This window comes from Periplaneta americana, chromosome 15, assembly GCF_040183065.1.
Source record: "Periplaneta americana isolate PAMFEO1 chromosome 15, P.americana_PAMFEO1_priV1, whole genome shotgun sequence".
Lineage (NCBI taxonomy): Eukaryota > Metazoa > Arthropoda > Insecta > Blattodea > Blattidae > Periplaneta > Periplaneta americana.
Genome location: NC_091131.1, coordinates 82,047,334 through 82,070,206, shown reverse-complemented (window position 1 = coordinate 82,070,206; position 22,873 = coordinate 82,047,334). Strand labels below are relative to the sequence as shown.

The 22,873-nt window shown below is 33.9% G+C and overlaps 1 protein-coding gene across 8 annotated transcripts in view; it reads left to right on the top strand.

Moving 5' to 3' along the window:
• Positions 1–22,873, top strand: part of Rbp6 (RNA-binding protein 6) — a 1,547,649-nt gene that overhangs the window by 1,318,809 nt on the left and 205,967 nt on the right. For all 8 annotated transcript variants that reach the window (XM_069847737.1, XM_069847734.1, XM_069847740.1 and 5 more), the window contains one exon: positions 21,181–21,263. In XM_069847737.1, coding sequence (XP_069703838.1) covers positions 21,181–21,263 — 83 coding nt within the window. The remainder of the gene's footprint in view (positions 1–21,180; positions 21,264–22,873) is intronic.

The window sequence follows — 22,873 nt, the reverse complement described above, 5'->3', positions numbered from 1 at the left end:
TTGAATAAATGTATTTATATCTAGAAATGTTGAGGTAACTGACAGTTTTACTGTGATGAACTTAAGAAACTGCTATTTTGCGTGCGTGTGAAAAGATTGTGATACGATGACAGGTAACTGAAACTGGAGGCAAGGTAGGTAGGTGTAAAGATGTGAAGGACTTGGAAAAGGAGAACAACGGAATGAAAATTTCTACGTTCGTTAAGCCGTAGCCAGTTTAGAGTTTGGAAGGATGGGGTAATGTGGTCAGCGCGACGGACATCGCAGACGAAGTGTACACAAGAATTACGAACACGTTGTAATCTTTGCGACTGGTTGACATTGAGGCAGTCAGTAGAAATATCGGAAATATCATCTGCTCGTCTAAATAGGCATATGTTGTGTCTTATTTCAGTTTTATGTTAAGATCATGTAATAAAATGAATTCAGTTCAAAAGAAACTGATCAACTAAAATAAATAATTACTGCACGAAAATAATATACAGTGTGTTTCAGAATAACTATCCTAGTTTTCATAGTGATAAGAAGATATGAGGGAGTCGGGAGCAAAAGGGTATAAGTGCACTTAAGTTATTTGTGAGAAAATGTGGTTTAAAGTACTTAGGATTTCGTAAATTCCTGTGAAATTTTTTATTTCAATTTTATTGTGTGGTGTGGTTAAAAGATATATTCCTTTGCCACTGAAATTTTAAACGTTTTAGCTTGCCCTGGATGCACTTAACTCTTATTCTTAGAAATGTCACTTGTACCCCTTTGTTTCTGATCCCGTCAATGTAATTTCCGAACAGTATTAGGAAAAAAATGTTTTAATGCGTGTTCTCTATCACATCTCAAAATTAGGAATAGTTATTCTGAAACATCCTGTAGAACCTGAAGAAGACATGACCATAAATAATTAGATAAAAGTGCAGACGTTCCCTGACAATATAAAATATCCTATGTACATAGGTAAATACAATCCGATAGCCAGAAAAGAGTAAGGAATGGAGTATCTTACCTTCAACTTAGAACCCCATTGCAGAACTCCTGATAATTAATATGTGAATGTAGCAGAAGTCTTGTATTTCTGAAAAATAAATCAGGAACTGCGAGAAATTGCAAGCATTCTTCGCTCGCATTATAATAACACGTGAGCTGGCGGGGGGCCATAAAAAGCAACGGCATAGCTGGAACGGATTTCGTAATACAAAATATTCAGTACCATCATATTTTTCCATCTCCCTTGTGAAAACTGCGTGAGAAACTCTCCTAGCAGTTGTATAATACTGTATAAAGGACTAAAGTGATGGAATCTGCTTCCATTCCTACAGCATTCAAGTCTGAATTATTGAAGTGAATTCAAGTCTACTACTCCAGTCTCAGTGGCGCCTCTAGTAGCCAGGTATTGAACTTACCCCGGCCAGTCCAACGTATGAATACGAAATTCGCCAAAGCAGTGCAGGTTCGCAAAAGCACTTGGCAAACGTTACATAGATCCCAGTCGAAAATATGAATTTCAACGACGATGTATTGGATACGCCTTTATGAATAACTCCTTTTTCAATCATTTAGTATTCCCTGCTTCTTCGTGCTTATTGTTACCTTTTCCTTCTGTAATCTTTCCTAAGTGCCTTACCGGAAGATTGTTTCCTTCGGATTATTTTTGCTAGTCTCTGTTATTGAAATAACAGCGTTTCCTACAAATCTTTGTTCGGGACCCGGAAAGAGAATGGTGATTTCTCTCTCTTCTGTTAGAACCTGTCTTTGCTCTTTATTGTCATGAGCTATGTAAGAGAGAAATAATATTTATTTTCCGTTGAGACATGAATCCGAATCTTCAAGTTACATATCTAAGTGATCACTTGAATCAGACGATACAGTTTATTACAGCTCATATTTTCATATATTTGGAAAATAACTTTGAAATATATAACTATTATCCTAGATTATATATAACAGATTGATCATCCCTATGTTCAAATCGGTAGCACTTTGAAGAGAACAACCGCCAGGATCGCCACCCTTCCGCCGTAAACGAGCACGAGATGGCAGTACAGTCGCTAATACAAATCAAATGGGAGTTATGACGTGACTCCTTATGTAAGAACTAGATTACAGCATAGTAAACATGACAAACGTTGTTACCGTCAAAGTATATAAGGCCGAGCAACCTGGGTATATTTTATTGGGCTATTATATAGCACTGGGATAAACGAAGACTGAACGTTCAAGTTGGTATTCTTTACTTCACTAAGTTACAGATTTTCTAAGTGTAAATGCCAATAATTGATGTGTAATTTGTACCTTATTCTGGAAATTACTGTAATAGTGTATATTCATACAAACTGTACTAGCTTCATAACTCGTAAGAGAGCACCACGCTTGGAAAGCAAATGATATATAAAATTTTTGTTGAAGAATAGTCACAACACAAATGCATGAAATTCTAATGATTATTATGTAACTATACTGAATAGTGTATTTATTATATCCACACATTATAGCCTATAAAAATTTGTTTTTAATTGTATAAAAATTTAGAAGCTACTTTAAATTATGAAAGAAAACAATTATTACTAAACCAAAAACACAAAATATTGTCTTGTCCCTGGTATTTACCTCGAAACAGATTATACGACGCATTTCCTGTCATTTATAACTCTTCAGTAGATAAATATGAAAAAGAAGATTGGACTGGACTGTACCCGAGCACGAGCATATGCTCATTTCGGGTATCTATTCATATGTATTCATTTCAAATGTAAATTGTAAATAAATTTGAATTTGAATTATATAAGAAGAAAGGGAAGAAGAAGGCATAGAAACCGAATGAGATGAAGAATTATAAAAGAAAAGAAAAATGAAGAAGAAAGAACAATAACAAAATTGGGAAGTAAAGAGAGAGGGAGAAAAAGAGAGAAGAAAATTTAAAAGGAACAGAAGTATAGGCCTATTACTCAGGTATATAAGAAGAATAGGAAGATAGAACTGGTGATGAAAGGAAGGAGTAAAAGAAAGTGAGGATTTATAGGAAAAAGGAGGGAAAGAATAGTAGCAAATAAAAAAGCAATAGTGGCTAAATAGCGAAGTGAGCCGTAGAATTTATAGACGTGGAACTACGTTTGTGAGAAGGACGTTTCTGGCCGAAATTGGAGAAATAATTGTTTTAAATTTGTTTCGTTTATTGAATATATGAATAATTACAGAGTATGCTTACAGACTAACAGTACCCGGATTCACTGTTTGAGCCGATGTGGTTGCACGTCTTGCCGTTCTACAGCGACAGATTGAAAGCAGCTCTCTTGCACTCTCTCTGTTGTTTCTTGTACTCCGCGACGGTGGACTTGCTTGATTCCTATTCGGATGTCCTTTATCACCGTTGTGTTCATCTCCTCTTTTGAACTCTCTAAACGATTGAATATCGAGGCATTTTCACTACTTCTTTTACCTCTTGAAAGTTGAGGGTCGAATTTACCCCGGAACATTTTTTCGCGTTTTTAATCGATTTCGTCGCACTCGATGGATCGACATCTGGAGCGTCAGGATCGGTTCAGATCTCACGGAGTTATACGCATGAAATGACTACTGAAAGAGATTTTCTAAGTAAATTTTGCCCTAGCCCGTCTCGTCCTCCTTGAAGTTGCAACCGTTTTTTTTGAGTGTGTTTACGGTTAGGAACTCCTTTTTCTACACTCTACACCAGGCATGTCAATTGATGCCCACAGGAGCAAGCGCGCGCTTTAGAGCCCAGGAGAGCCTGAGCACTTTACAGCGGAAAGGAAAGAGACAGACGAAAGAGGTACTATATGCCGCTTGGTCGAGCTATATTCAGGGATGGCCAGCACTGATTCAATAGATAAAGGGAAGAGAACTTATTAAAACTGTATCCATGTTAATTTTTAGATTTGCCTGAGAAGTATAAGTGCATTATAAGAATGTAAGTTTTAATTTTAATGCTCATTTTTCACAAGTTTGATTTTTTTATTCAAAAGAAATATTTTCTCAACTTTTCGTATAGAAAAGTGAAATTTTCAGGTATAGGCCTATTTATTTAGTAGCCTTACAGAATGTTTTCGTAAATCTAATATACCGTATATACATATTACTGAAGATAGTGTATCGAACATTTTGAAAATACTCGCATGGAAATTGTTTGTAAGGAAATGAATTAACAAAGCAACTACTGTTACATAATAAGCAAAGGATACGTGCCCATGTCTTGTAAAAATGTCAGCTCTGTAGCGTCAGCAGATTTAGAGAAAACGATTTAATATTCTGATGATAGGAAGATGCTCACAAATATCACCTTAAAAGCATAATGCGATAAGAGCTTTGTTATGTAATATTAATTACACTTAAAACAGATACAGTACCTAGGTAACTTTGCTTTGTGCTATAATATTGTTTTGATTAGTTTATTTATTACTTTTGTAAGGCTAAAGATACCATCAATATAAATTCCAACTTATCATGTCATACTCAATCTCTTTCTTTGGAATATCACTTTCTTTATGAATGATGTGTTTCATCCACTTAATACAGTATAATTACACTACTATGGAATTTAAGTGAATATTCCTTCTTAACTCTCTATTATGTTATTAAGGTTTAAAACACAAGTGCAATATTAAGAAATCAGTGTTAGTACTTTTGTTTTACAGACAATATAGATATTATTAAACAGAAAGAAGGCATATAAAAATAACGACATAAAATTTCACGTTCCGTTTGAAGTTTGTGCACCACTGTTTTCTTAATCCAACAGGTTGCTTATTCATATACACAACCCTTCCTCTTTCCACACTTAGCGCTTGCTGTCCGCGCATGACGTCAAGGTCAGAAAAATGCGCTTGCTTTGACATCACTGCTCTACACGGTGATATACTTTTCGTTTCGCTATGTTTATTTGCTCAAAAGCTATAACTAAGCAATTCTAATGTAAGATTATTTTTGGACATCGTTATCGAACTGTTGGCGAACTACCGTGCCGAATAAAAGAACGTATTACTGCAGGATTTATTATGTCGTAACAGGTTTCAGAACCTAAACTATGAAAAGAAGTTAAACAAGAAGAAGGTCTAACAACACGGCGAAAATGCATTCTTCTTCTACCCCACCTTAAGTGAAGAGTGTCATCTTTTCTGCACCGTAGAGCAGTCTTCATCTCGCACATGTCCTCTTGGCGTGAGAAGTATTTTTTATGCTTCATTTGAGTTGGAACTGCCTAACAGATTTCATGTCTTCATAAGAAACTTGTCGTAGAAATAAACTACGTAAAGCTACCAACATTATCTTGGATCTTATTTGTAGACTGCATAATAAAATGGTAGGTTCGGCTCGTAATCTATCTCGCGAAGTTTCCTTGCCTTGAATTGCTCTTCTTTAGAGAGTAGAATCTCATAACCATGAATGATTCCAGAAGACAAAATTTTATAGACTAGAAGTAAACGTTTTAACGCCGGGAATGGACTAGAGATGGCAGCATTTGCTCTTCTCGTTAAGACAAGCTTTCAAAAGATGTCGGTATGATTCACCTGCCATGTAGATGAGTGGGAGAAGGAATATTGTGATTGTAGGCTGCTTCTTATACGTCGCATTATCTCTCCTTCCTATAGCCTCCATTTTTGCAGCATCAGAAATATTATGGAACCTCATCGGAGTTATAAAATGGGGTGGGGTGGAGGGAGTCCAGAATCCCGCCAGCTGTGACAAAGGACTGAAGATAGGTTTTGGTTATCTCCTTTTAGCTGCTGAATCGACGAAATTTTATTTTTCCCCCATTTTCGTCTGTATGGTCCGATTCTGTCATGCTCCTCTTCTTCTTATTCTTCGTCTTTTTCGTACTCAAGCTCAAGCGGTGATATATATAAGAATGAATTATTGCCTATCTGTTGGGTTGAAAGGAGGAAATGGGAAGGAAAAAGCCTTTCCTAACTTTATCTCTCTTTCTGTCCCTTTCTACTAATGTCCATATCTATCTCCCTCCCTCTTACACTCATTTCTGTTTTCTCTCTGTCATGTGGGCATGACGTCATTTTTCTTGACCTCCGTTTTGCGTTATGCTGTCCTTGTCTTCCACCATCTTTCTTTGATTCACTTCCAAGGGCCTTTAATTGCCTTCGACCTCCCTCTTTTCTTCCCTCTTGTTTATCCCATAGGACCCGTCATCATTTTCCTTAATTTTCAACAGAAACTGTCTCGTTTCTACCGCCGATGCAAGAGGAATAAAACTAGGGGCGCTATATCATCGTCATTTCTTGGCATGTTATGAAAAATATGGTTCCATTTTTTTATTAAATAAAGCTTCTATTTCTCGCTCTTCTCTCTCGTATATCTATGACGCAGATACTTATCTCTACCCATTTTCAACAGTCATCATACACACTCTGGTGCATGTTACCCTGTCTGAAAGAATATACACGTTCGCTTAATTAATCTAGTCAGTTTTTAAGAAGTAATTCTTTATTGACGTCATATCGTAGTTGTTCCTGCAATAACTCCTATGTGACATATTGGTCGATTTTCAGATTTTTGCTCTATTAAATAACTTAAATAGTGATGCAGCAAATAATAAAATCTCATATATGTAATTATATATCTTTGTTTCGAAAATGTAAGAATTCACAGTACGGCTACCATAGGATGAATAAATGTGTTTTTCTTCCTGCTGAAAGATTTCATATTTTGCACATAGGAGTTATTGCAGGAACGACGATACGTTAACAATAGAAAAAATTAAAATATTAGGGGATTTGGTATTATGGTGCCGTGCAGAAACAGAAAATGTTCAATTGGGTCCTAGTTTATCTTAACTTAGGTTCATATTATTAACTGTTCTATTTTTGTTATTCTTATATCCAAAACCAAAGCTCTGATTGTTGAATTATTCAGAAAGGCGTAAACTTTCGTGGCGGCTGAAATTCACAGCACAGAGGTCAAGAAGTAAGAACCGACATGGGCTATTCTTGAACTACTAGTCCTACCTGTTTTTATATTGTGAAACTGTTTCCTCTAATTTTGGAAACAGTACAAGTTGAGGAAATTGAAGAAGACAATATTTTGGTTATGTAAAAATCAATCGCCGAAGTCGAAAGTGTTTGTGAATTGCGAAATATTTCTTGAGGTACGGTTTGCACGTTGGCACAACATACCAGACATATACTTTCTATAATAGTCGACGAATAAAAAAACTGTTAGTAATATAAATATGAAGAAGCGCAGTAAAATTTAATCCATGAATGCTCTTGGAGTAACAAATGAAATAGCGTTTTAGAGTTAAGTGACATTTAACACTGTTTCTAATTTTCTTGCCATTTTAATAAATGAAGTTAAGAAATAACTAAAACAAGTGGACTAATAACAGGTCTTGTCGTTACAAATTCATACTTGAACTCGTTTTGACAAATAATAGGCTTACATTCCCATACAATAAATCAGACATTGTCCTGGAGAACAAAAAAATGAAATGTCTGCCTGATTGTTATCGGAATTGTCAAAAATATAAATATGGCAAACAAAGAAGGAAATAATAATAATAATAAATGCATAGCGATAGCAATGAAACTAAAGAATACAAAACTACAGAATTTCAGTACATAAAGGTAAAGAGGACTGTTGGACTAAGCACTTGTAACATTAATATTTTTTGTTACTTCCGTTAAGATATTTTAACATTGCATTCCAAAATCACATGAGATGTTACCAGTGCTTGTAGGCCTATACTTACTTACTTACTGGTTTTTAAGGAGGTTCATTGCCGCCCTCACATAAGCTCGCCATTGGTCCCTATCCTGTGCAAGATTAATCCAGTCTCTATCATCATATCCCACCTCCTTCAAATCCATTTTAATATTATCTTCCCAACTACGCCTCGGCCTCTCCAAAGGTCTTTTTCCCTCCGGTCTCCCAACTAACACTCTATATGCAATTCTGGATTCGCCCATACATGCTACATGCCTTGCCTATCTCAAACGTCTGGATTTAATGTTCCTAATTATGTCAGGTGAAGAATACAAACCAGTGCTTGTATGGATGTATTATATTGCCTGTACATACAATAATAATAATAATAATAATAATAATAATAATAATAATAATAATAATAATAATAATATAATAGTAAAAATACTATATCATTATTACTATTATTATTATTATTATTAAAAGTATATTATTATTATTATTATTATTATTATTATTATTATTATGAAATAGTAATAGTTTTTAAAGTCCTAATTAAACTAATCTTTAGAATTAAATTTTTTAACTTTTCGTTAGATGCATTAAGCGCAAGATGTGCAAATTTTGAGCTCAATCAGACTGGTAGTTTCGAAGTTAATTTTATTTTAATTATGCAAATTAGTGATGTACTCAAAATGTTCCATGCGCATTACATTAAAATATAGCAAACTTATATATATATTTTTTTCATATGGACCCAGGCTCAAGCACAGTATTTTAACATTGAGAAATTCAAGATATCTAGTTTAGTTTAGGCACAATAAATTTTTGAAAATCAGACTTTTATGTCTTCATATTTTTTATTTACACAATAAATTTTAGCTCCCAATTTTCAAGACAATTAAAATGTCTCAATGTCGTATCTTAGACAATGCATGTATGGACATGTACGAATGTTTTAATTGAGTTTGGTGAAAACTGAATGCGCATAGAGCATTTTGAATATAAAAAATGTGGTTTCGAGAAAAAGGCAAATTTGTGAAAAGAGATACAATACTAACATATGGAGCAAGCCTGAATAAAAATCGCTCCTGGACCTCCTGGACGACGTGTGAGTAGCACGAGTATATTAATAGAGCGTCATCACACGTGTATTGTACAATACTTTATCTACACCTGTTCAAAAAGAAAATAAAAAATTAAGAGAAATAATTTGACGTTTAAAAATTTATCTTTTTATGAGAAGCAAAAATTGAAGCTATCTAGTAGCAGTTGAAAATAACGTATTGTGAGGCTATAAATGCATGAAAACCACAGTGTTTGTTTGTTTTTACTGCAAATTTGTAATATGTTATATTTAGTTTCAATACATTTTGAAATATACTTGATGCTATCATTCATTCCTGAAAACGAGTGGGATGAGAAAAACCGGTGCGGTAATGAATTTCTTATCCTATTTAATTGAATGGGATAAGACGCTATTACGTTACGGGTGTAGATAATACTATTTACGATACAAAGTTGGAAAGTGCTTTTCACAAAATCCAGGAAAAGTTTTAAAAACGAGCAGAGCGAGTTTTTCAATATCCGAGATTTTGTAAGGCACTTCACAAATGTGTATTGTATAACATTTTTTGCACGATCATATTTTTAAAATTTCAAATACAATATTATTTTGCATTGTAAATTTAGAGCAGTATTACTTCATTTCATTTCATTTATTATATTCCATAGATCTTACATTAGCAATGAAGCATTAAGATGTCTAACAAGTCAAAATTTTACAGTGTTACAATTAAACTTTTTACAAATTTTTACAATTTTCACAATATTTTTAATTTTTACAGTTTTACAATTTTCTGATTTTCTACAATTTTTACAATATTTTGGCGAGATGTAGTGAGATGAGATGAGGCCCGAGGACTCGCCAAAAGATTACCTATCATTTGCCTTACGGTTGAGGAAAACCTCGGAAAAAGCCCAACCAGGTAATCAAACCAAAGAGGGTGAAATGTAGAGAGGCCGAGGACTCGCCATAGATCATCCGGCTTCAGTCCCACCGCTGGGGTAAACCATTCAATGAGAGCAAACGGAGGATCCAACCCAAGCCCGAGCGCAGCTCCGGATCAGCAGGCCAGCGAGTCTGCCGACTGAGCTACGTTGATGGCTTTACTAAAAATATACAGTACATAGCCAATCAGATTATTAAATTTACAAACGCAAACGATTATTCATCGGTTGAGCTGTAACATATAATACAAAACAAGTAAATTCAATTTAGGGCATAAACAATTCAATCAGTTGAAATATACACAAATTGATAATACATATCATGCAAATTACTTCAAATTATAAACATAAACAATTCATGAATAGAGCTATGCAGATTACTATTTAATTTAAAGCATATAAGCTACAATTCATCAGCCAAACTATACAAACATATACAATACAAAGTAAACAGATTAATTCAATTTACAAGCATACTTCCATTAAGCTATACAAATTTGTAAAATTCATATCCAGTAGATTAATTCAATTTATAATCATAAATAAATCATCAGTTGAACTATACAGACTACTATACAATTTACAGCATATACAATTCATCAATTGAGCTATACAGACTACTATTCAATTTACAGCATACACAATTCATCAGTAGAGCTATACAGACTACTATTCATTTTAATAGCATATACAATTCATCAGCCAAACTATACAAACATATACAATACATAGTAAACAAAGCCTTCACAAAAATGCACTGTAATGGCAACTAAGTAACAATAAGTGCACTGTAATGAATCTATTTCAGTTTAGTTTTATGCTATAAAGAATGGTTTCCCTAGCAACAAGTTTCTATTTGGGAGCAATTCTAACTTTCAAGGCCTAACAACAGTAGCTGTAAATACAACACAACCCTTCTTCTTCTCTTCTCTCTAGGCTTCCAGCCTGTTAATCCAGAGTATCTCTCCATCTGCTTAATGGTCTTCCTGGGGATCTTCTTCCGGATGGGTAGTTATCCCTGGCGATTCTCGCAATTCTATCCTTTTCCATTCGAGATACATGCTCATTCCATTGTTGTCTCCTTATTTGCGTCCATTCTCTGATTGGTTGTATTTTGCATTGTTCTCTAATCTGATCATTCCGTATATGGTCCCTTCTTGTGATTCCTACAATTTTCCTTAAGGTTTTCATTTCTGTTGTATCCAACATCTGTTTCGTTTTTGCTGTTTCAGGTCTTATTTCAACTGCATAAGTGAGAATAGGGCTCACCACGGTCTTGTAGATTCGAACCTTAGGTTCAATGTGGAGATATTTATTTCTCCATATGGTGTCGTTCAAATATCCCGATACTCTATTTGCTTTAGTGATTTGGTTTAAAATTTCGGTTTGTAAAAGGCCTGAGCTTGATAACTGGACACAACCCAATATGAGCAAATGCTGGGTAACTTTCGGTGCTGGACCCCGGACTCATTTCACGGCATTATCACCTTCATCTCATTCAGACGCTAAATAACCTAAAATGTTGATAAAGCGTCGTAAAATAACCTACGAAAATAAATAAAAAAAACGCAGTCGTACAAAAAGCACTTTGCCGCATTTATTTTCAAGTGTTTTATTTCAGTTTTGCAAATATATGTATTTTAATTTTAAAATCAGGTAGGCAATTGTCACATCACGATGTGGTAGAATAAAAAGTATATAAAAGTGTAAGTCTCATGTAAGGTGATGATGATGATGATGATAATAGTAATAAAATTTTTCGTATAGTTTAAGAGTAAAGGCATGTTGAAATGATATTTCGCTATTGATTCTTCATCAATTTGCTGGTACTTTTTATGGACGTCGAGTAATGAGAAAGAATAAAATAGACAAGTGTACTAGTGGGAATATAAAGAACGTTGTTGCCGGATCTCGCAGTAATGATATGTAGTCTCTTATGGAGAGTGGCTGGGTTCTGTCGAATTAGGGGGAGAACCGCACAAGTTTTGTGGCGGCTTCCGTTCCATTTCCGCACAGCGCTGGAGTTCCTGAATGGCGGAGCGAGGTGGCTGACTGGCTACAAGACTCCTGATTTCGTTTTAGATAACTCCCACCTTCCTCTCCTCTTAACTTGAAAAGTTTTGTACCCGGGACCCTTCCGTGCACCCGCGCATGCTGATGGGATACTTTTAGCAACTTCAAATTGACTATTAAATTGCTTCGGAGTGTCAATTAACTTTTCATTTCTTACAAGTTGAAGATTCCGGTCTGTTTGGTATATAGTCGTCTTGTTCATTGGAATTGTTTTTGTGATGTGAATGCAAGAATTAAGAGCTGTTTTAATGCAAAGGTTTTGCCTATCATCGTCTCTTTTTAATATTTATCTTGACGGTGTCATAAGAGAATGCAAAAGTTAAAGTTTAGAAGGAATTAAAATCAATAAAGATAGTTACTTATATTCTTTATTATATGCAGATGATCTAATTTTAGCAGACAGAGAAGATGAACTTCAAAGATTGGTAGGCTACATAAAGTGAATCAAATTTATAAACAATGTAAATTAAGCATCTCCATAGAGAAAACAAAAAGCATAATCCTCTAAGAACTAAAATTTCCCTAAATAACAAGACAATAGAAGAGGTACAACACTTAAACTATTTAGAATGCGATTTTAGTTGTATGATAAAGATCTAGATATAAAATTACAGAGGTACCAAATGATGTGTGGAACAATAAGAACTTTGAAAACTACAAGAAGGGACACATAATTAAAATGTTATAAGGTAATGGCTGTACCGTCACTCTTATATCTAAGTGAATTATGGATTCACACAAAAAGAGATGAAAACCGAATCAAAATAGCAGAATTGAAATTCCTACGGACCGTCAGAGACTGCGTAAGAAGAGATAAAATACCAAATACACAAATAAGAGGTGAACTGAATATATATGCAGCGAAAGATAAACTTTTACAATGCAGGCAAAATTGAAGAGAAGATTTGCATAGAATGTAAGGAACCCGTATCCAGAAAATGGCCTTAAATTATCAGCCTTTATTTAGAAGGATTATGAGAAGACCTAGAAAAAGATGACAATGAGACCGTAACAGGTCGAAGGACCTAATGCTTGACAGGATGATGATGATGATGATGATGATGATGATGATTAATACTTAATGCAAATATGCTCTACAGAAAATTCTCTATGTATCTCATAGTCACCAGCTTCCAGTTTTGTGTCATTTTGTATTCTTTCCGACTAAAGATCAAGAGTGCAGATGATCTGTTCATGTCTTGGTCTCCTCTAGGGGGCAGGCCAAATTTCTAATTGAGAGCTGACGATTTGTTCTTAGTCCGTATCTTCTTTAATTTTTAATCAGTCGCTGTATAAAGTATCGATGGTGACACTGATAATAGCCAGTTGACTCTGAGTATACACCATGAAATTGCCTGACATTTGAAAAAGATTGAAAAAAATTAGGCAGTCAATCCAAGCGGGATTCGAACCCAGTCTATCATCTTCAATTACTTTCAATTCTAGTGTGTTAATTATTGCTTAACCTCATCCTAATTTGATAACTAGGCCTACACTAAAAGTAGCAGAACACGTAAATTACACTCATTAAGTTATATTTCCATTATTATTATTATTATTATTATTATTATTATTATTATTATTTTGTTATAATGGTAACTGCAAATTAATATTTTATTAGTTTCGTAGTTCATTATCGTCTCACTCATTGAAGGTTATATTAAATTTAGGTCGTTTTGCGTAAATATCCAAAAACAATATTATTGCTATTTCTTGTATCTTCGAGTTTATGGTGGAATTTAATATACTTCATGAAAGTAATAAATAAACATTATGTATTTAATATTTCAATAATGTAAGGAAGGTGTTAATTTTCCCAAAAGAACACTATAACGAACGTATAATACGTTTTGTCGTCTGCTAGGGAAGGGATCTGTGATGAGGCGATTGTAGTGATCCTAATGGCTAGCTACTAGCAAGTTCAACTGTTAATGGATGCATATTCCCTACGTATTGAGCTTCGTGACTGTATATACTAGACTGTGATTTTACTATGATTCCGTCGGCCGTGATGACTTAATTGGGAATTAAATTAATTGGCTTTATTTTAAATCCATATTAATTGGGTGAAATGCAAACGAAATAAATACGATTTAACTTCCTTATTCAAGTTAAATTACAATTACTTAATTGTGGATGAGTAGCATGTTGGTGAAATCGGCCCTAAATCGCCCGAAATAATTAGAATTAGTAGTTTTATTCTGAATTCTTGAAATGTGCCTGTCGAACGTTAAACTTCAATGTTTAATCCTTCAACCCGTGTTATTTCTATATGTCTCCATACCTTAATGTCTTTGCTCTTGCTAGGCCATTAATAAAATAATGAAATAAATCAGAATAGTATGTATATTTATTAAAAAACATGTAAGTGTTGTCACATTTCAACACTTTCCTGCCCTACTAGCATACATCTTTCCCGTAGCTCTACAAGATTCCTAATTTCTGCAGAAGAATATCCTGATTTCATAACCAGTCTTGAACTTTTTGTTTTCATTTTATCAACTGATTTGATTCTTTAGAAGGCATCTTTCATATAAACAAACATGTGGCAGGTATTGCAGCCTAATTGTCTAATACATTCGACAGTAGTATTGAAATAGTGAGGATGAACTTTATCTTGAAGAAGAAGTACCATCTTTCCTTACCTTCCACGATCTTTCCTTACCTTCCACGATATTTTTGCAGCAATGCTGGCTTCACCTTGTTTCTCAGAAATTATATGTAGTAGTCGGTATTCATAATACAGTAAACCTCCAAAGTGCCACAGTAATCTACACCAAAAACTGGGTTATTATAACATGCCTAGAGACTGTGAGATGTAATACCTCTATGTTTCTTTCCCAGAAACTAATTTCCTTGAGCCTAGTAAAGGTACCGTCATTTCCCATAACTATGGTCCTGGAACACAACTATGGTCCACGATACAACCATTTGAATTTTGTTCTCCACAAAGTAGTACCTCGTTTACCTATATTTTTGCTGTACTGTAGTTCGAAGTTTAAGTCACTGCAGCTATCTACGAACGGTCTATGTTACTTCTAAAACTTTTTTGAATGGTTGTATCGTGAACCATAGTTATGAGAATTGGCGGTACTTTAGACTACTACAACGTATTTTAAGCATAGTTTCTTTCTTCTGATCTGTAAGCCGCTCGGTACCTAACTGGAACAGGTATCGTAACAAATATGAGTAATTTCAATAGGCCTATGCAATTTTCACACGTAGGCCTACATTTTATTTTAATCTCCTATCTTTCCGAATTATGTACCTTTCTAACAAGATTTGGAGTTGAAAATTCTACTGGATTATCTGGACGTTTTCATCCCCAACATTCGTTCTACCATGTTTAAACATTCAATCTACTTAAGTAATAGAATTTTACATGTTTCGTACGATTGATTCCATATTATAGATTTCTGCAGGTTTTATACCATCTGCTACAAGAAACCGTATCACTGATCATTATTCAATAAGGGTGCATACTTCAAATGCGAGACATGATAGTCTCAAATTAATTTAGGATATTTTAATTAATGTGTCTTGGTAGATATTGTGCAACAATTACCAACGTTGCGAATGTCCACAAAATGTGGTGCAAAACTGATACATCCAGTATTTTATGCTACTATCACTACCACCACAGTGGGTCAGTGTTAGAACGCTGGGCTTATAAGTGAGAGGGGCCATCATCATCATGTGCGAGTGTAATATGGACCCACCGCCTATAGTGCACTCTGGGTAGTCTTTGACGAACTAAGTAGTCTACGCTTCTCGACACTAGCGACATCTATGATACCGCTCATAGAATCGGAGCGAAAAACTACAAGAGAAGGAGCCTGCCATTGGTCAAAAAAAGTATAATTGTTATTAGTTTCTCTGGTTGTTAATTGACCCACATATAATAATTTTAACGTCATAATACTTTGAGATGTTTAATCTTCCAATTACTTTACCATTAATTTCATTTCGTGATTCAAGACTTATTGCTGGTATTTGCCAGGGGATGTTAAAATTGTACAATATCAAATGGAAAAAAAATATATATTGCGATTGTTTGACCTACTTCCCGTTTCGTGAGAAGATTTATTTTATTCTTCTCAAGAAGGATGTAAAATGCAACCGTGGAAACGTTTCGAGATTTTCATGGACTTCAGTAGAAATAGAAAAAAAACGAAGTTAAATTAAATGATCTCACTCTTAAATATTATATTCAAGATTGGAATGTCATTGGACTTATGTTTGGTGCGCAAGGAACTATTCCGAAATTTAGCCTACATTGGAGATCCTCAGAAAATTAAAGGTTCCTGAAAAGACTCTTCAGACAATTGCATCAACCATTTTAAAATCTTCATTGAACATCATCAATCACTATCTCTATTCATCTTTATAATATTCAGTGTATATTATTTATTTTCAATGAATTTTTATAGGTTTGATAGTTACCATCTTGTTGCAGAATATTATTCTTTTAAATTTTATTATGTATTTTTCTAAAATTAATTTACATTTTCTTTTTTGTTCATTTGAATTGGTTAGGATGCCGATATTTTAAATCCAAGATTTGAACGGCTATCATTTCGATATACTACTAATCCACGATAACTTCTCTGTCATCTAAAACAGGACATCGCATTAAGAAAGGAAAATTTCCATGTTCTTTGTGGGATTCGAACCCATAACCATGGTTTCCATCCAACATTAAAACCACTCGTCTTATTCGTTTCGTACACAATGGCAGAAAAATAAATGACCGTATAAAAATATTATTCGTCTTTGTGATGCACTATTGTATTTCAATATACTATTCTGATTTGTTTATTGATTATGTTCTACTATTTATGTCTTCTCATCTAATATTTTAAGCGAAGAAACCTGTGAAATCACCTTTTTTGTCAACTGCAAAAGCGTGACTTCGATTTCTATTAAAGCGAGTTGTTTAGAATTAAAAAGTAAATGCAGAACCATCTCGTCTTTTTGCCTTGCTGTGTCTCATTTTTATTTTTGTAACATTTCTGTCTCCTTAGAAACGACATGTGATAAGAAAATAATTTACAAAGATGCTTTGTTTGATTTGGCGTTGATGAAGTAGTTGTGAACGTGTTTCTTCCTCGACAACGCCACCGCAGCTGTGAATTACGATCCGGGGGTAGGTCGTTCCTTGCTCGCTGCCATTATTCTTATCTGCGTGTTACATCACAACGTTTTCTTTTAAAAACGTGCTCTCATGAAATTACGTCCTATCTTTTCTTAAAGATCTCATTTTTATATTTCTTTCATACTTAAAATAACATCCATATAAAAATCTGACTCTAAATAAGGTTGTAAAAGTACCTATGTTAATTAAACACTGTTATGCTCTACAATACAATTTAAAATCATTTCCACGAATGAAGAATTTCAGGCAGTTGATAACAATGGCATGTATCATTTTGTGGACATTGTGGAATTTGATAATAAAAAAACAGCTTCTAGGAGGCTAATTGATCCAACTATCAGATATGAGAAAAATGAACAAGACCAGGCACAAGATGTGGACTAATAAAATGAAAATATTTATGAACCTTGCATTTCGTTCTTTCAGGGGAAGTACAGAGATAAGATTTCTAACTTCAAATTTATTGTACAAGATTTACCTTTTAATGCAAGACGGGATATCTATGACAATATCGTAAATGTATTTAATAATATTCGTCTCAACAAACTAAACCTCATTTCATTTGCCGAGAGCATTATTGTTTATTTTATTGGGATTTTAAATAATCATAATATTTAAATTAATACAGCAGCATGTTGTGTAATGTAAACACTAAAGGAATATGTATAATTCGACCAAGGCGAGTGGAACTGCGGGCGAAATGTGAACTATCGCGATTGCTCTATACGAACGCAGGAGAAGTACAAGTGGCGCTCCGGGCTGCAGGACTCCACTGGCCTTGGTCGAGTAATACTTATTGGTATTTATTGTCTTATGTAATTGATCATATCAGCTGTGTCTTAAGGGAACTTGTTAAACAAAAATAGCTTCATTTATTTGTTTAATTAGAATCAATAAACATGTTTTTATTTTCTAGATAACAATTTAACAGCAACTGAAAGAGTGGAATTTCTTATTCAGAAGTTATCTTCCGGATAATGCACTATTCCGAGTTCGTACAATACATTTGCCGCGGAACCAAGACATTAATTTTAACAGGACTTATTCCGTGTTCATATAAGTAGGCTTGAAACTACGTCAAACCGAGATTGCATTTCACTTGTTTCGTAAATACGGACAAATATGGAGTAAAATAATAGATATTGGTGTGATTTTATGGTGATTATTTTATCCTGATTTCGTTAATTAAAATGGTTTTATTTCGGGAAATATTTCATAAAAAATAAGCAATTTCGTGCATAGGCCTATATCACAGCCTAAAGAAACTTAAAGAATAATAAAATAACATTTTTAAAATTATTATTGAATCGGTCCTTTTGAAACAAACATAAATTTGTTTTCATCATTAATTAAATTAATAATTCAATTTTATTTGACTATGAGGGGGTGTCTTAATGACACGAAGGCAGTTGTTGCGGGAAAGAGAAATGACCGTTGTCTGCTTGCGCTGGTCCCTGGAAATATTCCTTGAAACTATGCATACATCGTTGCCAGATGGCATACGTATGTAATGGTCAATGATCAAATATGTAGAAGTGTTCATGTGTATTTTATTACGAAGAAAATGTTTACTTTTTATTTGGAAGAGTCATTCTTTGTGCAAACTCTTCATGAAAGCTGCTTTTGTTGAAAATATTGTGATTATGAAGTAATTTTTTAGATTTTATATCAATTTCGCGAAAATTAACTGATATATTTCACTTAATTTTGGATTTTCATTTGCTTTTACATTTTCCATGCACAAAATTAAGTTTTTAACACCTTTTACGTATATCGTTAATACCAAAAAATCACACTGCTAGTAATGCAATGAAAACAATATGGAAACGCAAACGCAATACAATTGTTTAGATGTTTAGTAATTATGTAGAAAATCTTATTTTGTCTGAGATGTAAATTTTGAACACTTATTCATTTCCTTTGCTATCATTTTTCCCCTCAAATCAAAATATTGGAAGAGACTGGACTCATTATATACTTCCCTATAAAAGTAAGAGCTGAGAGTTCATTTCCGTGGTGGCAAACCAATAGAGCGTTTCCCTTTATTAGGTCTTGGCTCCGATTTAACAAGGGATTATGAAGACTTACTGCCTATTAGTGTCTCCCGGACGGAGCTCTCCTCTTGAGCAGGGAACTTGCAGTCTCTGTCCATCAGAATTCAAACTTTAAGTCTCTCTAATGTGGAGCCGATTGTTTGGGCAGCTGCTCAGCGCCTTAATGGTCAGGCAACTGGACTCAAAGTCATGCTAAGCGGGTTGCTTCCAGTGATTATGGAGTAGCACTGTATTTACTAACTTAGAATAAGCAAATTTGCTTTGTTATATGGTGTGTTAATGCACAGTTCTTTTCTGTTCCCGCTTTTAGCATAAAGTGATTAAGAATTCACTATCAGGGAAGAGTTTAAAAGCTTATAAAGCCTTTTAGTGTCCTCCAATACTGTTATATCCTGTATAGTTTTCATTTTTGAACTTAAAAATTACTCGAACAGACAAGTATTCTTTTAAGTTTTGAGTTAGTTGGCTTTTTTGTGTTACTGAAGCATGATAATGTAAAGTAAGTGCTACCTTAATACCAGTTTTATGTTGTTATTAGAATTAATATTGATACTACTACTATCACTACTGCTACCACTATTTGACGGATAAAGAAATAAATGTCGACTTATTGTAAAGAGATCTAAATTGAAATTCTTCCTTTACACATGAATACACAAGTTGCAAAGGCTGGTGCATATCAGTTTTCAGGTTTAGAGTAATAGGAGAAAAAGTACCTAATTCGCGGGAGACGTTATGAAGAGTTAAATTCACTTGAGTTTTAAATTGAAGCGATTTCACGGTTTAGGAAGCCATTCCATCTGAAAATGAAAGTAGGGCCTACAGTAAATCCTACTTTCGAAACGTTATGTGTTTAAATTTCATCAATAATGTTCAATATCCAGTGTAAATAATCTTTCTCTGAATACTATTATTTATTACTATTAATGCTGACAATATTATTGCTGTTATCGTCACTTACAATGCTGCTGTTAATAGTACCAATATTACTATTGTTGCTACTGCTAATACTATTGATAATAGTAATATTGCATCTGATACTACCAGTGCTAATACTATTGCTACTCTTACTATCGGTACTATTAACGCAAATACTGCTCTTACTTTACTAATCGTACCAATATTATAGCTATCGCTACTATACTAATAAAACTACTGGTACTAGTACTAATAATAGATACTACTATATGTCACTACTAACATTAATACTATTATTGCTACTACTGCTAGTAGGCTATTACCAATACTGCTAATACGTTCCCATCCATTTTCTCGAATCCATATTCCCGAATGGACGTTTTCCCGAAGCTATCTTTTCCCGAATGCTACTTTCTCGAAGACACGGTCTCGAATTAAATTTATTATACAGTTTCCCGAATATATTATGCGAGAAATTTCCGAACAGTAAAGACATGAACTGACAATCACTGCATGTTGCCAAGAAACAAAAAAAAATTACAAAAAACTACTGTGATACTACATTGTGGAGCCAGTGCAGTTCCACATTAAATAATGAACACCGAACAAATAATCTGTAGGAAGGCTTCCACAATCGTCTGCAAGTGGGTTTGGGAGACACCATCCAAGCTTGTATACTGCTTTGACTGAGCTTCAAAAGGAACAGAGCGACACGAGACCATGATTGTAGAATTCACATTGGGTAGACGTGTGAGGGCACAACCGAAGAGAGAGTGACTACAACTCCAAACACGAAAACGAATTATCGTGCAGGATTATCACACCTATGCAGCCGATAATAGACACCTCGACTTGGACATTATTTCACTTTGTAAAGAGAAAGTGTAATTAATGATACCATAATTATATTGATTATATTAAACACATCTGTGTGGTAATATACACTACTGTATTATCGTGAAAATGGAAATCAAAGAAACCGGAAGTGTGGATTCGGGGATTTTGTATTCGAGAAAATGGAATTTCGGAAAAATGAAATCAAAGAAATCGGGAAAATATAACTGTCGAGAATATGGATTCGGGAATTTTGTATTCGGGAAAATGGATGTTCGAGAATGCGGATTCGGGAAAATGCCCGGGAATCCTGTTAATACTACTACTGCTAGTATTATTACTAATTACTACTATCAATGGCCTACTGGAACTACTAGTACTTCGAAGTAGCCTGCTTGTAAAGATATGTTTACATTTTTACCACATTAATTCGAATTTCAGTGTTAATTTCTAATGTTGAATTTTATCTCATTTCAGGTTTTGGTTTCGTCACATTTCAAAGTGAGGACGTAGTAGACAAAGTTTGTGAAATTCACTTCCACGAAATCAACAATAAAATGGTGAGTAATCATAAAATAAATAATAAGGAAGGGACAAAAAGTAAGGTTCTCGTAAATATATCCGTAATACAAAAATAATCAATTATATTTACAACATCGTCTTATGAATATCGGTTTCAATTTTATTTCGCCATTTGCTATGAATATAAAACATAGTATTATAAAAATAAATATATATTTTTTTCTTATTTTCGATGTTCAATTAGCCTGTCTACTCTTAATGGATTTCAACTCACAATTTTTTGGCAAGACAAAGAAAATTTTAGTGATATAGACGCGGTAACTAGTCAGAGGAGCTAGCCAAAGAAGTTGCCGCTGTAGCAAGGCGTAGCTATCTGCATTTTGTAACCTTACTTTTTTACTTTCTCTGGTATGAATTTCAGTTACTTGATAACGCTAGATCATAAGATTAAATTTATTTGCATTATCTTAAACTTTTCATTGTCGAAATCATTTAAATTCTGACGAGTGATAATATTAATTACTCATTCAAATTCACAATAATATCATGTTTTCTTTATAATATACATATTTGACAAGTGACATTGATTAAACAATTAAGAATTATGATTGAATCGATCTCTAAAGAGCATCGCTAATTGGAATATGACTTTATGTAAAAAATTAAAATAACGGTTATTCCATGCAATCCCTCTGCCGTTGAAAGGAAGATTTAAACAAAAATTACAGTTAACATTAATCAATGAATCTCTCAATAGACTCTATAGTTAAAAAAATCTTCCGTAAAAATTACATGAAGCAGGTTGATTCTCTAAGTAGCTTCTATAGTTGAAAAGAAACATTAGATAAAGAATTATGAATAACTATTCACCCGTTAAGCTGGTCCGAGCTCTTCTTCCCTGCGCCACTGAAACAAATATTAGTTCAAACATTCCTAATGTCGCACTTTGACTGTTGTGACGTGTCGTTCACTGACTTGAGCACCGAACTCTCGTACAAATTACATGTTCATAATATGTGTATGAGAGATATGTGCTATGACCGACGATACGATCATATTTCACCATTTTTCGAATCTTTATCTTGGCTCCGATTCAACGACCGCAGAACTTTACACTGTCTTTCTCTTCTATTTCAAATTCTGCGCACCTCAATCCGAAGTTATCTGTCGTCTCTTCTTGTGTATTTATGCTCCAATCTTAACCTAAAAACTCGATCTCAGATCACTGGCACAATAAGTATACCTCATCATAACACTTCCCGATACTCATCATTCACCGTTTCAATTGCTCGTCGTTGGAACTCCCTACCTCATAGGCCTACCTCAAGGAGCTGTCAGACACTGACTACTCTCAAAGGCCGGTTATCAAATAGATTGCTTAGACAGTGATATTTCTTAAAATATATTTTTTATAATAGCTATATGATCTTTATTTTTAATATATAAATTTTCTCTATTATTTTAATAATTCCTTCAATTCACATTCTTGTTATTGTTTGACTCTTAGAATTACATATAACAAAACTTGTCTTCATTTTGCTCTTACTGTTATTATTATTATTATTATTATTATTATTATTAATATTATTATTAATTTATATTGTTTCTGTATTTCTGTAATTTTTATATTTGCTATTGTTCTTATACT